The following is a 15905-nucleotide window of genomic DNA, read 5'->3' on the forward strand; positions in this document are numbered from 1 at the left end:
CTAGTTTCAGGCTTTTGCAGTGAACAGAGAGCGAACAAGAAGGCCGGGAAGTTGGTGACTCAGAAAATGACGAGTTCATTGGCACGCATTCACGTGATGAGGTAGCTGTGTTCCATAATGTTTTTCAAGACATTGGAATCGACCGGTTGGAATATTATTGAAGTTTTATGTTAAAAAGGCCCTAAAGATTGCTGCTATACAACATTTGACATGTTTCAACAAACGTAAATATACATGTATTGTGTATGAAGTCCTATGAGTGCCATCTGATGAAGCTCAAAGGTTAGTGAATATTTTTGCTGTATTTTTGTTTTTTGTGATGTCCTTGCTTGGAAAATGGCTGTGTGGTTTTTCTTGAAGTTTATGTCCTAACATAATCTAATTTTATGATTTCGCCGTAAAGCCTTTTTGAGAACGGACAATGTGGTTAGATTAACGAGAAGTTTATCTTTAAAATGGTGTAAAACAGTTGATTGTTTGAGAAAATGAAATAAGATTTTTGCTGTTTTGTATTTCGCGCCATGCTATTTCGCTGGCTGTTGAATAGTGTCCCGCAGGTCGGACGGTCACGTCCCACCTAGCCCATAGAAGTAATTGACCAGATATGGCAAATTTCCTCATTGATGGTCACCATTTACAATTGTTGTCAGCGTAAATAGACGAACCTGTGAAATTAGAATTACTGTGAGCAATTCTATTTTTATAAGAGGATCTACTGGAATGTCTTTCCTTCCATGAAAGAACTATGATGTGTTGACCCTGATGGAAAGAAAATTGTAGCTAAATTCAGTTGCGAGTGTCGCCTGTCCAGGCACGTGATCATAGAGCTACTGTATTAGGATCCTTTGTTTAATTGACATGTTCTGTTAATTGTCTATCATATCAGATGTGGCCTGGGTGGCTGTTCACCTGCCCAGATTAAATGGGCTATTTGTCAAATATGCTATAATCTAAGGAACGTTAGTGAATCCAAATACTTCATAGGGATAAAATGCTGTTAAAGATTATCATAAGATGGTGTGATTGCTGTGTGTCTGAAATGCAGAATTGTGTGTGGGTTTGTGTGATTGGTTTGTGTGTTGTGGGGCAGTGTTTGTTGACAATTGAGTGAGTGCAGAGCAGAGCAGATAGAGCGCTAGGCTATAGGGCTCCAGCTGATTAGCCCGAGCTGCTGCAGTGAAAGAGAGAGAGGGAGACACTACAGTGTATGTATTAATGGGAGAGAGGGAGGGAGACAGAGGAGATTGTGTGTGCACGCCAGTTGCTGCGCTACATCCCCTCTCCTGCCTCACTCTTCTATCACTTCCCCCATTTGTTTTAAATCTGTTGCCTCTTTCACGGCTTACCTCTCTCTCTCGCTCACTCTCTTCCTCATTCGTTCTTTTCTCCCTTCCCTCTTCCCGCAGCCCTCCCTCCCTTTGTGCAGACGCTCCGCGCCGAAGATGATACCTCCAATTTTGAGGAGCCTCCGGAGAAGCCTCGGCCCTGGCGAGCGGATGCCTAGCGAGATCCCGTGCGGCCGAGCTTCCAGGGCCAGGACCTGCCCTTTCTAGGCTGGTTCTTCAGCAGGGCGTTGACAGCACTGGCCAAGTCTGAGTAAGTACTGTACCTTGAGCTGCATCAGTCAGTCGAACCCCTCTCCTCTCCCCTAGATAAAGTGTCAGTCACAGGTGGTGGCTGGTTTGCCTTGTGGGTTGAAATTGAGCATTGCCACAGCAACACTCTTCAGGTATCCTCCAACCATGTCTTTCTATATGCTGCCTGGGTCTATTGGCTGTTTTTTTCTCATCCTGCAGTGCCAGTGCTTGGATGGTGGCTTTATAATGGCTTGGTGGCGATGTGCTGTCAGACAGAATGAGGGGATTCCCCCCCTCTCTCCTGTTTCCTTGGAGACAAGCCCCTATTTCATGCATTCTAACTGACTGTTTTTACCATTGAAACACAGCTGTCTGATTGAGAAATTAATGTTGGGATTGAGAATGAGAGGAGTGCCAGTGGTTTGTTGGCGTCTGTATACCTCTTCGACTGCTGTGGAGATCAGACCGATCAGAGCTGTGTGGTAGGAGAATGTAGCTTGCTTCTATTACTGAACCTTCACAGAGCTGGTTGGTATTCCGGTGAGTGTGTCGATGTCGTGCACTGCTGTGAGGTACAGGAGACTCTCCCTCTTCTCACCAGTTGTGTGCATGTTAAGGGGCTCTGTCTTTGTTATTGCCCTGTGATGTATAACGGCTTTGCCAGTTTAACAGCGGGGTGGCTTGGTTGGTAATTGACTCAACTAGTTAGTGGTTTGCTAAATGCTAATTCCCTAATAATGCCCCAGCTGCATTTCTAGCACTGACTGTTCCCTGCAGCAGGTTAATTGCAGAAGCTGCTAGATACAGAGGAGCAGGAGGACAAAAAATATTAAACAAAAAGCAATATTGGGCTAGTCAGAGAAAGGAGGGATGCAGATTGGTGAAGATAATGTATTTCTATGGAAACCAGGATGTTATTTATCCCCACCCCCATTGTTCTCCCTTTCTCTCTCCCCGTTCTCTTCCCTGTTTTTACATTCACATATTTTTCCTTCTCTCCCACGGTGCTGTAGATCTCTAACAAACAGTGATCTGTTTTGGGGTTTCTTTTTTGCTCTGCTTTTAATGATAACAAACAAGCAGCTCAATCAAGACAGAAGTTTGTGTTACCTATGCAGAATTTATTAAAATGCTCATTATGCCCAATGAGGGGAAAATGCAGATCAATCCAGGCAAAATGCAAATAGCCATCTGTTTAGCAGACTAGGAGCAGATGAGATCTCCTGTAGCTGACCTGTGCAAACATGTAACCACACAGAACCTGCCCAGCCATCAGTCCTGTCTGTCTATCTTAGACAATGTAGCCAGCACTGACCATCCATCTATTACCTCTGCACAGTGTGATGCCGGCAGCAATACCCATCGTGTGTCCGCTGTTCGCCAGCCTCCGTCTCTCCCAGGGGCATTGAGATGACGGATATATCTCGCTCAGTATGCCCTCAAGGAAAACTGGTGCTGATTTTGGTGGATGCATGTACCCATCTGTCATTTCAATGTATCAGTCAGTTTCAATCTGTATTCATGTGTTGGTGGTCCTGATCACTCTAGGAAATGTGTTGTTGCGTTTACATAGCAGATTTCTATAGTTTGGTATTTGACAATTTTCTCATGACTTGTATGTTCATAATTTGACAGACCATTTGTCGTTATGTAAACAAGATTCTCTGTGATAGATATTGGTGAAACTGGAATCTATATTGCATGCATATGCAAATATTCATTAATGTCATTCACATCTTTTTATAGTAGTCAGGGAAAATACAAAATGGTTCAAACATAATCCTTTGATTGAATCTATAAAAACATGTTTTCCATCAGAGCTGGCCAGAAAACTAAATGGATCCCTGTGAGATTTACATTTCCACAGAAATGAAGTGCTATATGATATACTGTGATCTGTAGTGGTTAAGGAATGACAGCAAGATAAGTCTTCATTTTTTAAGAGTTAGGAGTAAACAAATGATGTCTAGAGCTATGACAACAAAAACATAAACCCCAAAACAATGAAGCCTATGATAAAAAACAAGTGAAGAAAGTCTCTTATTTTAAGTCGATAGTTCCGTCCTCCAACATCAAGCGGCCGATGTATTGTACCTTCCCTTTAATATCTTAATCCTCTCAAATTAGTCATCTAATTACCACAAATTAACCTTCTAAGCATTAGAGGTTTCACTTCAAATTCAATGTCTGCCGACTGTCTTGACTTTTCAGATTGACTCAACATAGTCTAGAATAGATGGGCGCTATACCAAATTATATTGAGAGGAGAAATAGGCCTAGCTGCTTTGAAGCAAAGCTAAATGAAATGGTATTATAAATGCATTATTGTTGAGCTTGAATGGCAGTCATGAAATAAGCTATTGAGTGCCAATAAGAATTACACATTCGTCAAACTCAAGGAGCATATGCCTTTGCGTTCAATTCTAAATGTATTTATTTCTGCCAAAGAATGGTGTATTAAATGTTTTCTCCCCTATGTCTTGTCCTAGGCCAGTGGCTTCAGGTCTCAACTCTCCTGCCAAAACCAACTCCATGGAGAAAAAGCAAAGAACTAGTTGAAACTCAAGGCAAATGTCACAAGGTAATGTGCAGCTTTAGTTTTTTTTAGCTTTTTCCCCTGGAAATGGGCCACATGTTAATGAGTATTTTATCTTTATTTTAATAACTAATTGAAAATCACGGAGAAATTAGGAGATTGTAGTGGAGTTAGAATGTGGATGATGTGCAGCATAGCATACATGACAGACTCTCTAGCTGGGTATTGATTTCAGTGCAACTATAACCAATATAGTCTTATCTAGAATCAGCTTTTAAACCAATCAATAACAGTTCATTAATTATGTATTGATTACCATTTATCTCCTGCCCTATCTTGTGACATTTACAGTGATATAGGGCAAACTTTAAATATAAGCACCTTTTGAGTGACAATATCACTTCTCCTTTGATAAAATTGTATACAACTCTGAGAAACCTTTGAGTAACAGTGCAATATTCCGTTTCGGTGTCTCTTGTGGCTTACACCCTAGATGGAGCAGGAGATCTCTAGGTTTCAGCGCAAGATGACTGACCTGGAGTCAGTTCTGCACCAAAAGGATGTGGAGATTAAGGCCTCTGAGACCCAGAGGACCATCCTGGAGCAGGACCTGGCCACATACATCACAGAGTGCAGCGTGAGTGCATTATTATAGTGCATGATCTCAAAATATGTCAGTGTGTTGGTTTCTTATCTACATCTATACATACAGTAACTACATCAGAGTTCAGTTCAGTGTGACTACCTTATAGTGTGTATACTGTTACATCCATGTTGCAGTGATGTATTTTAATGCATTGTGATTCAATTTGTGCATGCGTGTGTGTGCGTGTGCGTGTGTGTGTGTGATATATGTGTTTCAACAGAGCTTAAAGCGCAGCCTGGAGGCAGCCCGTGTGGAGGTGTCTCAGGAGGATGACAAGGCTCTGCAGCTGCTGCATGACATCAGAGAGCAGAGCAACAAGATGCAGGAGATCAAGGAACAGGTAGAATTATACTCCCTTACCGGTGAACATCATGCTTACTAAACTCACACCAAGGGTCGTATGCATCAAGCATCTCAGAGTATGAGTTCTGATCTAGGATCAGGCCCCCCTGTCCATCTATCTTAGCCTATCCGTATGACGTAAAAGGCTAAACGGATCATAAAAATCAGCACCTACTCTGAGACACTTGATACATACGGCACCAAACCTACTAACTAACCCTCTGCTTTTGAGTTGTAACACAAACTAAGGCTGTGTCCCAAACTCAAGACATTTCCCCTTGTTAGATGTTCTTCTAAAGGAAACACCATTTTGTAGACTTTCCCAAAATCTACAACAGATAAAATGCACTCTAGTAAGAACCAATGATGTATATCTATGATCAGGACTCCTGAAATCACTGAATGGTCAGTGAGAACCATTTTAGTTCATTGTGTAGCCCAGGCCTAGCCAGTCCAGTGTTACTGTTCTGCTCTTCCATCTCTGCATTATACAGTCATCATTGGAACATCCATCATACAGGAAACTCTTTCACATTTGCAATGCATATACACTTTAATGCAGTATATTGCACTCATTACCAATTCCTCTCACTACAGTATTTCTCTCTTTATTATAACTCAATTCTGTGACCCTTCAAACATAGACATACACAATCCTTTGTAGAAACTAGCCTGGCGTAGCTCTGCAGTCTAACTCTTTGGTCTGGTGTAAATCTCTGGGTGAATGTCTGTGGTAGGACATCTAGGAGCCAGTGGATGATGCCCTCTGTGGCAGGCAGCAGTATGAGAGAGGGAGAGTTCCACACCCACCATAGGGATCAGGCTTAGCAAGCCTCTCTTTGTCTGTGATTCATCATCATATACTGTCCAGCAGCAGAAAGGCTCATTCTACGGCTGTTAGTACAACAAGTCGTTTAACCCCACCGTCTCAATCAGAGGCTCATTCTACTGCTGTTAGTACAAGCCGTTTAACCCCACCGTCTCAATGAGAGGCTCATTCTACTGCTGTTAGTACAACAAACTAGCCCTGGTCGGATATTATCAATTAGAAATGGGTTTGTGAATCATAAATGGAAAAGAGTACTATTTATTTTGACATTATAATGAAAAGGAAGCGGTTTGCCATCCTGAAGGCTGGATGTCATTAGCAGGGGTCTCCAGCAGGTCAATCACAGCCCACCTATGAGTTGCTCACCAAACAATTCTGAAAGTATATGTATTTTTCATGTGTTCCATCGCAAAATATAATCAACAAATATCACAAGTAGAAGACACCTCAAGCTCCCGGCTACTATCCAGTCAAATCCACATTGGCATTATCCCACCCCAGGTTAGGCTTAAAAAGGTAACACAAAGTCTCCCAAATAATTTCCAGCAACGTTGCCCCTGTATGTCTGTGGTGCGTGCATTTGTCTCATTCACTTTGTATAGCCAGTAGAGAGAGAATTGTTTTTCCCAGCCCTTTAAAATAGTTTTCCGTTTGTGATTTAAGCATGGACATGGACTCAGAACATCCAATTGTATTGTTTCTCTATGAATAATTGTAGTTTTGAGAGTGAAAAACTGAAAAAAAATCCCAAAACCAGGAAAAACAGAATTCAGACAAATACAAAGAGAGCCTTTTGAAAGCTAGGGGAAAATGTATGAGTAGCTTGCAATGTTTCATAATTTAAAATGAGCTCTCATGCGTCACTGCACAGCTATTTTCAGGTTTCTCCAGAGACATTCGATCGTGTTCAAGTCCAGACTCTGGCTGGGCCACTCAAAGACATTCAGAGACTTGTCCCGAAGCCACTCCTGCGTTGTCTTGGCTGTGTGCTTAGGGTCACTGTCCTGTTGGAAAGTGAACATCCGCCCCAGTCTGAGGTCCTGAGTGCTCTGGAGAAGGATTTCATCAAGGATCTCTGTACTTTGCTCTGTTCATCTTTCCCTCGATCCTGGCTAGTCTCCCAGTCCCTGCCACTGAAAAACATCCCCACAGCATGATGCTGCAAACACCATGCTTCACCGTATGGATGGTGCCAGGTTTCCTCCAGATGACACTTGGCATTCAGGCCAAAGACTTCAATCTTGGTTTCATCAGACCAGAGAATCTGGTTTCTCATGGTTTGAGAGTCTTTAGGTGCCTTTTGGCAAACTCCAAGCGGGCTGTCATGTGCCTTTTACTGAGGAGTGGCTTCCGCTCTACAATGAAGGCCTGATTGGTGGAGTGCTGCAGAGATGGTTGTCCTTCTGGAAGGTTCTCCCATCTCCACAGAGGAACTCTAGAACTCTGTCAGAGTGACCATCAGGTTCTTGGTCACCTTCCTGACCAAGGCACTTCTCCCCCGATTGCTCAGTTTGGCCAGGCAGCCAGCTCGAGGAAGAGTCTTGGTGGTTCCAAACTTCTTCCATTAAAGAATGATGGAGGCCACTGAGTACTTGGACCTTCAATGCTGTGGAAAGTTTTGGTACCCTTCCCCAGATCTGTGCCTCGACACAATCCTAAATCGGAGCTCTATGGACAATTCCTTCAACCTCATGGCTTGGTTTTTTATCTGACATGCACCGTCAACTGTGGGACCTTATATAGACAGGTGTGTGCCTTTCCAAATAATGTCCAATCAATTGAATTTACCACAGGTGGACTCCAATCAAGTTGTAGAAATGTCTCATGGATGATCAATGGAAACAGGACGCACCCGAGCTGAATTTCAAGTCTCATAGCAAAGGGTCTGAATATTTATGAAAATACATTTTTTTATTTTTTATAAATTAGCCACTTTGTCATTATGGGGTATTGTGTGTGTGTAGATTGCTGAGTTTTTTAAAAATGTATTTAATACATTTTAGAATAAGGCTGTAGTGTAACAAAATTAGGAAAAAGTAAAGGGGTCTGAATACTTTCCAAATGCACTGTATTAAGTGTTGTAGTACTCGAGACGTCCGATCCTGAGACCACATATTGAGTCTCGTGTCAGATACATTTCTTCTTGGTCTCGAACAGTGAGGACTCGTAACCAGACCAGCGGAGTAAAGAACTCATAATTATCAGCTTCCATTCAGTCAGCGCAGACAAGCGCTTCGCAAGGCCAAATATATACACTCCTTTCTTGAAAAATGTATATCTTTTCACCTATTGAAACCTGGGATTCATACTTTACTGGTAACATTACTGTCTTTTACTTTCATTGAAAAATATCCTCAAACCTTGTCTGAATTTACTTGACTTGCTGATAGGGAATAGTGGGGGAAATTGTTGGAAAGTTGCGTGCTCACTATTAGTAAGGGGAGACGTGGAAATTGTTACATAAGTCTTTAGATCTATTATAGATGTTAGCGCAGTGGCGAACCTATTGGACATAGACCTTCAGTGTGTGACCGGCTCTTGATGATAAAAGGACAGCAACCGTAATACTAGCAATCATGTAGGAGAGTGCACTTTTTGTAAAACACGAAAGGGCCAGTGGAGGGTATACACAGGTATTTGCCCCATACCCACTTTCTTTTTCAGTGGGCATTGCGTATACTCACTTCTTAATCCCTTCTGTTGTGTATAAAAGTTGTGTAGTGGAGGTATACGACATATTAATGATGTAGTACAATAGCGAAATCATGCACAAAGTAGCGATCAAAAGTATGTGGACACCTGCTTGACGAACATCTCATTCCAAAATCACGGGCATTGATATGGAGTTAGTCCCCTCTTTGCTACTATAACAGCTTCCACTAGATGTTGGAACATTGTTGTGGAGACTTGCTTCCATTCAGCCACAAGAGCATTAGTGAGGTCAGGCACTGATGTTGGGCGATTAGGCCTGGCTCGCAGTCGGCGTTCCAATACATCCCATGGGGTTGAGGTCAGGGCTCTGTGCACGCCAGTCAAGTTCTTCCACACCGATCTTGACAAACCATTTCTATATGGACCTTGCTTTGTGCACGGGGGCATTGTCATGCTGAAAGAGGAAAGGGCCTTCCCCAAACTGTTGCCACAAAGTTAGAAGCACAGAATCGTCTAGATTTGTGGGCTATACTCGGCCTTGTCTTCGGACGGTAGGTTGGTGGTTGTAGATATCCCTCTAGTGGTGTGGGGGCTGTGCTTTGGCAAAGTGGGTGGGGTTATATCCTGCCTGTTTGGCCCTGTCCGGGGGTATCATCGGATGGGGCCACAGTGTCTTCTGATCCCTCCTGTCTCAGCCTCCAGTATTTATGCTGCAGTAGTTTATGTGTCGGGGGGCTAGGGTCAGTCTGTTACATCTGGAGTATTCTCTTGTCTTATCCGGTGTCCTGTGTGAATGTAAATATGCTCTCTCTAATTCTCTCTCTCTCTCTTTCTTTCTTTCTCTCGGAGGACCTGAGCCCTAGGACCATGCCTCAGGACTACCTGGCATGATGACTCCTTGCTGTCCCCAGTCCACCTGGCCATGCTGCTGCTCCAGTTTCAACTGTTCTGCCTGCGGCTACGGAACCCTGACCTGTTCACCTGACGTGCTTGTTGCACCCTCGACAATTACTATGATTATTATTATTTGACCATGCTGGTCATTTACGAACATTTTAACATCTTGACCATGTTCTGTTATAATATCCACCCGGCACAGCCAGAAGAGGACTGGCCACCCCTCATAGCCTGGTTCCTCTCTAGGTTTCTTCCTAGGTTTTTGGCCTTTCTCAGGAGTTTTTCCTAGGGAGTTTTTCCCAGCCACCGTGCTTCTTTCACATGCATTGCTTGCTGTTTGGGGTTTTAGGCTGGGTTTCTGTACAGCACTTTGAGATTTCAGCTGATGTACGAAGGGCTATATAAATAAATTTGATTTGATTTGATTTAGAATGTCATTGTATGCTGTAGCATTAAGATTTCCCTTCACTGGAACTAAGGGGTCTAGCCCAAACCGTGAAAAACAGCCCCATACAATTATTCCTCCCCCACCAAACTTTACAGCTGGCACTACGCATTTGGGCAGGTAGCATTCTTCTGGCATCCGCCAAACCCAGATTTGACGTCAGACCGCCAGATTTTGAAGCGTGATTCATCACTCCAGAGAATGCGTTTCCACTGCTCCAGAGTCCAATGGCGGTGAGCTTTACACCACTCCAGGCGATGCTTGGCATTGTGAATGGTGATCTTAGGCTTGTGTGCGGCTACTCAGCCATGGAAACCCATTTCATAAAGCTTCCGACAAACGGTTATTGTGCTGACGTTGCTTCCAGAGGCAGTTTGGAACCGGAAGTGAGTGTTGCAACCGAGGACAGATGATTTTTACACGCTTCAGCACTCGGCGGTCCCGTTCTGTGAGCTTGTGTGCCCTACCACTTCGCAGCTGAGCCATTGCTGCTCCTAGACATTTCCACTTCACAATAACTGCACCTACAGTTGACCGGGGCAGCTGTAGTAGGGTAGAAATTTGACTAACTGACTTGTTGGAAAGGTGGCATCCTATGACGGTGCCACATTGAAAGTCACTGAGATCTTCAGTAAGACCATTCTACTGCCAATGTTTGTCTATGGCATGGCTGTGTGCTCAATTTCATACACCTGTCAGCAACAGGTGTGACTGAAATAGCAGAAACCACTCATTTTAAGGGGTGTCCATATACTGGTAGATACTTTTGTATAATATAGTGTAAATGCTAACTAAGGCAACAATGGGTATGCAAACCAGGTATTGAACAAGTTTGGTTCTTAGTCTTGTTTAGTAGGCTATTTCCAACGTGCAATTCAGTCATCATGACTGATTGCATGAACATTTCTAAAGGCTTTCCGCAAAAACCTTCCCAATTAAATGTTGACTGCAATGTAGGCCTACCTGACAGAATGATATAATGCTGACTCATGTCAATGGGGAGGGCATTTGTTTTGCTCAATTTAATTAAAAGGCAACTACACCCTCCAAAAAATGTTTCGATTTTTCCCAGACCTCAAAAATGGTCTCCTGATGTGGTTTAAGCATCGTTGTGGACATCAGTGTGAAGATCTGAAAAATCTAAAGAAAAATATAGAATTTCACACACAGGACCCACTTCTCCAGACACCACGGCATAGGGCCGATTCGAAAGACAGCAGTCCATTCACTCGGACACAATAAGCCAATAGGTCCCAATCATAAGAATACAAAAACAACCATTAGGCAAAGCATTTCCCAATCGAAATGTACCACTATTACAACGCATTGCAAAAAAAAAAACTTTTCACGTTTAACACACAAAGTAACCACTGATCTAAGGTTTAAATGCAGCAATGTTTCACACAAGTTATTTTCAAAAAGATGGCTAACAACAGCACGCGTGCTGCAATAAAAAACACAGTTCCACTCACCAGATGACGATCATTTGAAACTTAACTTCTTGTTGAAAGTTATTCTTGAGAAGGGAGAAGCTAACAAACTAGCAACAACATCCTCGTCCATAACACCTGCTGCAGCCACTGCAAACTAACCTACAACAAAAGCTAGCTAGCTAGCTAGCTAGAACTTTGGAAAACTACTGCTCACTATCGGACAGTGACCGGTTGGCCTTTAAGAAGGCAGAAGTTTCCATTCATTTTTGTAAAAACAGTCCCACCATTACAAGTCAATGTGATTGGTTGATTCTTCTGTCACTCCAAAATGTTGCCCTAATACATTTGAATGGCAGATGCATTCTATCAAGCTTCTGATGGCCTGCTTGGCAATGGCTGACTTAGCTAGCTAGCTAAATGTATCTCCCCAGAGACCACAAATGAAAAATCCTGATTGGATCTTGTTTTCTCTTCAGCTTTACCCTTTGATTTCTAACAAAAACTGAACAGATTAAAACAGAACATAATTGAAAATAGTGATATTATTAATCCTTAGAATTTCTATGAACGCTTAGAAGACTCTTATTGTTCCCCACTGTGTTTGGGTTAGTAAACATTTGTAGAGTGGCTCTATTTGCCCTCAGCATGCATTTTTTTTAAAGATCCATATGTTTTTTCTGAAATATGAACACAGAAGTACTGCACATTTTGAACTCTTATTGTGGTGATGATTTGACAAAATTACAGTCATGGTCTTGAATCGGACTCAACATTTTCTGGTCTCGCACCTCTCGTCTCCCTCCCGGTCTCGGTCTTGACTCGGTCTCACCCCCCTCTCCAGTCTTGGTCTATACTCGATTCGTTCCAGTCTTGAATAGGTCTTGCTTTCGGTGGTCTCGAACATAACACTGTATATTATTAGTCTCTTCTTTTGCCATCTGCTCCAGGAGTACCATGCCCAGCTGGAGGAAATGCAGGTCACTATTAGACAGCTGGAAGAGGACCTGTCGGCCGCCCGACGCCGTAGTGACCTATACGAGTCAGAGCTTCGAGACTCCCGGAACACCAGCGAGGAACTCAAGAGGAAGGCTGTGGACTACCAGCAGAGAATCCAGAAGGTAGGTGTGTGTGTGTGAGTGTGTGCATGTTTGTTTGTTTGTTTGTTTGTTAAACTGAGTAGGCCAGGAGAGGAGGTTTTTCCTGTGTTGCCTCTGAAAGTAATCTACAGTTGTTGTGATCTGTGAATGCTAACATGTCTGCATGTCTCCTCAAGGCGAAGGAGCAAGGGAAAGCCGAGGTAGAGGAGCTTCTTTGCAAACTGGAGAAGGTATGTCCTAATGTCCTGTCCATGGATGAACTGTATTGCTGAGGAGATAATAGACAATGTGCTCACCTATACTCTTCAAACTGGTTAGGTTCTGAATCCTCGTTTTGTAAAGTCCATAGGGAATGAAATGGATAATATCAAAAATGTATGTATTGCCTTGCACTGATGCGTTTTGGCCTCCGCCTTCTTCAGCATGCAGAGATTGGGTCCCATTATTAATAGATCAACTTCACACATTGACATTACAGTCAGCTAATCTTTCACACTGTTTTTCAGACCAATGCTGAACAGCAAGTGAAAATCCAGGAACTCCAAGACAAACTTTCCAAGGTACATTTTCTATTGTTTTCTTCTGACGAGACACACTATGGGAATTGCTTGAACTGATAATTAGAAATGTTGTTAGATATTTGCCAAAAAAGGTTGACCTATCCCTTTAATGGACCCAAATGAATAGTTAGTCATCAGCTGTCATCACTGTTGTCCAATAGGTACATAGCGCTGAATAGTGTTGATGTAATGAGTCATTGACATTCACAATTGACACAAGTTGTGAGAAAAAACTATTCTTGGCTAAATGCTCCCGACTGGCACTACATCTCAGTGCTAGAGGCGTCACTACAGACCCTGGTTCAATCCCGGGCTGTATCACAAACGGCCGTGATTGGGTGTCCCATAGGGTGGCGCACATTTGGCCCAGCGTTGTCCGGGTTAGGAGAGGGTTTGGCCGGGGTAGGCCGTCATGGTAAAATAAGATTTGTTTCTTAACTGACTTGCCTAGTTAAATAAAGATTAAATCCATAAATAAAAAGCCATTTATTTGCATTGTGTCATGCCCTTTGCTCCCTCTGTGTTGGAAAACTTGGCATTGAAAAGTAATGAAGCCTAAGGGGCTTTGTTGTCTCCACACGCTGTTTCATTTGACCCTTGACCCCCAGGCAGTGAAAGCCAGCACAGAAGCCACAGAGCTGTTGCAGAACATCCGGCAGGCTAAAGAACGTCTGGAGCGGGAGCTGGAGCGCCTGCGATGCAAGGCCGACCCCAGCGACACCCTCCGACGACGTCTCAGAGAGACCGAGGTACAGACTAGACAGTCATATTTGTGATTGTTTGTTTTATTGTTTGTATTGTAATATCCATGTATTTCAGTGTCGTTGACTGTCCTGTGGGTATTATTATGAACTTGAATGTCGTGTGTCCTGCAGGAGGGTAAGAAGACCCTGGAGAACCAGGTGAAGCGTCTGGAGACGGTGGAGCGGAGGGAGAACAAGCTGAAGGACGATATCCAGACCAAATCCCAGCAGATCCAGCAGATGGCTGATAAGATCCTGGTGAGAGATGAGGGATAAGGCTCCTCTTAATACGCTGACTCCCCTCCACTCCTCTATCCCTCTCTTCCTTACCCCCTTATCCCAGAACACAGGGTAGAGTGGGCACATACACACACAGTCGAATACATATGCACAGTCGGATACACACACACACACACACACACACACACACACACACACAGGGAATACCCTGCTTGCTGCCCCATGGCATGCACACACACACATTTATTTCTCTTGGGATGTCCCACCTGCTGTCACGAGCCACAACAGATCTGCCGCTCACACAGGGGAAGTCTTTCCTTACACATTCACACCGGCTGGGCTGCACTCCAGCATGAAAGGCCACCGCTACCACTGTGTCATGGACAAACAGCTCTTCCAAGCGAGTTTCTCTGTCATGGACTTAGTGACAGTGTGGATAGTGCTTTCATCATCCATACTGTGTTTCCTTTCATGTTCATTTTGTAGTTTCTTCTTGTAACATTGTGTACATTGTGGATATTCATGGCTGTGTGTGTTTGCTGGTACAGGAGCTGGAGGAGAACCTGAGGGAGACCCAGTCCACAGCCCAGCGGATGGAGGCTCACCTGGTGCAGAAGGAGAAGCTCTACGAGGACAAAATTAAGGTAGAGTGGACTTTCAGTCATCCTTGCGACCTGCATGATGAGCAGGCTGTCTTTCTATATTCAAAAGTGTGGACAAGTCAGCTACCTGGTCACCTGGCTTTGTTGATCCCCTTCAACCAGGGGTCATGTTCAATACGGTAGACCGTGGCAAAACAATGTTTGCAACTGAAAAACATAAATCTGTGTTCTTATTGGACATGGTCCGGTAGTACCTCCGCATTTCACTGTTTCAGTTTTTCTCCCTGCTGAACACTACCCAGGTCCTTGAGGGCCAGATCAAGGTGGACCTGGCAGACAAGGAGAGCTTGGAGTCCAAACGGGCCCACCACCAGGAAGAGGCCCGGGAGAAGTGCAAGCTCCTAAGTGAACAGAAAGCAGTAAGGACCATTTTCACAGAGATGTATATAAATAATACATTGTCAAAGAAGTAGAACACAATCTCATCAATTCTGCTCCAGCCTTATTTCTCCTGTTCAATTCAGTGATCAAACAGTGCTAAGAAACTAACATGAAACAAGGCGCTGCCTCAAAAAGTTTTAAGTAGGGTACTCTGTACTTTTTAACTGACTGCACTTTGAATCTAGTTATTTAAAAATGTTCTGCACAAAGCTGTGTTGATTGTCCATACAGTAGGCGCAGGGCTGTGTATTGCAACAGTGCTTGCATTTTGGAGAGGAAAATTCTGTGCAAAGTGAACATTAATGTGAATTCAATCGCTTGTGTGTAAGTCGGTCAGTCGCGAGACTCTAGATAAAAGTGGAGATGAGAACATTGAATGAAACGCATCATAAGCTGCATGTTATAGAACAGGAGCAAGCCAATTTAAGCGAGCAAGCTGAATAAAAGGGGCCGTGTAGGCAGGAGCCTCAGATATCTCTGCTACAGCTTGTGATTGTTTGAGGACAGATTCTCTGACATATTTATGGGCTAAGTTCTGTTTGTTTTCTTTGGCGCTACGCTCAATTTGTCAATGGGAATCTTGTGGAGGTTAAAGGCTGGGATCATTCCGAGTATTCTGTTACACCAGGTCACTCTGCAAGGTCTGTAATCTGGTTAATGTGAAAGACTTGAGTTAGCTCCCACTAATAGGCTTTTGGACCAGAACCAGAGCCAGACGACATTTGACATTGACAGAAAGGGATTCTGGCCTGCACCTAAATGTAGCTTTAGCCTATGTATTCTATTCTTTTAGCGTTTCAATACAGTAGCTACAATCAGAGCCATATGTTTAATTTATATGGCTTTTATATTTAGTCCCAGTCTG

General features: G+C 43.4%; 1 protein-coding gene across 1 annotated transcript in view; it reads left to right on the forward strand.

Moving 5' to 3' along the window:
* Nucleotides 1-1973: 1973 nt before the first annotated feature.
* Nucleotides 1974-15905, forward strand: part of LOC115150381 (citron Rho-interacting kinase) — a 46978-nt gene continuing 33046 nt past the window's right edge. The window contains exons 1-11 of the mRNA XM_029693615.1: nt 1974-2117; nt 4067-4158; nt 4607-4750; nt 4980-5099; nt 12305-12475; nt 12631-12684; nt 12961-13014; nt 13623-13763; nt 13890-14015; nt 14546-14641; nt 14902-15018. Of these exons, the coding sequence (XP_029549475.1) occupies nt 4607-4750; nt 4980-5099; nt 12305-12475; nt 12631-12684; nt 12961-13014; nt 13623-13763; nt 13890-14015; nt 14546-14641; nt 14902-15018 (1023 nt within the window). The 5' untranslated portion in view covers nt 1974-2117; nt 4067-4158. The remainder of the gene's footprint in view (nt 2118-4066; nt 4159-4606; nt 4751-4979; nt 5100-12304; nt 12476-12630; nt 12685-12960; nt 13015-13622; nt 13764-13889; nt 14016-14545; nt 14642-14901; nt 15019-15905) is intronic.

The sequence above is a fragment of the Salmo trutta genome, chromosome 16 (assembly GCF_901001165.1).
Source record: "Salmo trutta chromosome 16, fSalTru1.1, whole genome shotgun sequence".
In the NCBI taxonomy this organism is placed as follows: domain Eukaryota; kingdom Metazoa; phylum Chordata; class Actinopteri; order Salmoniformes; family Salmonidae; genus Salmo; species Salmo trutta.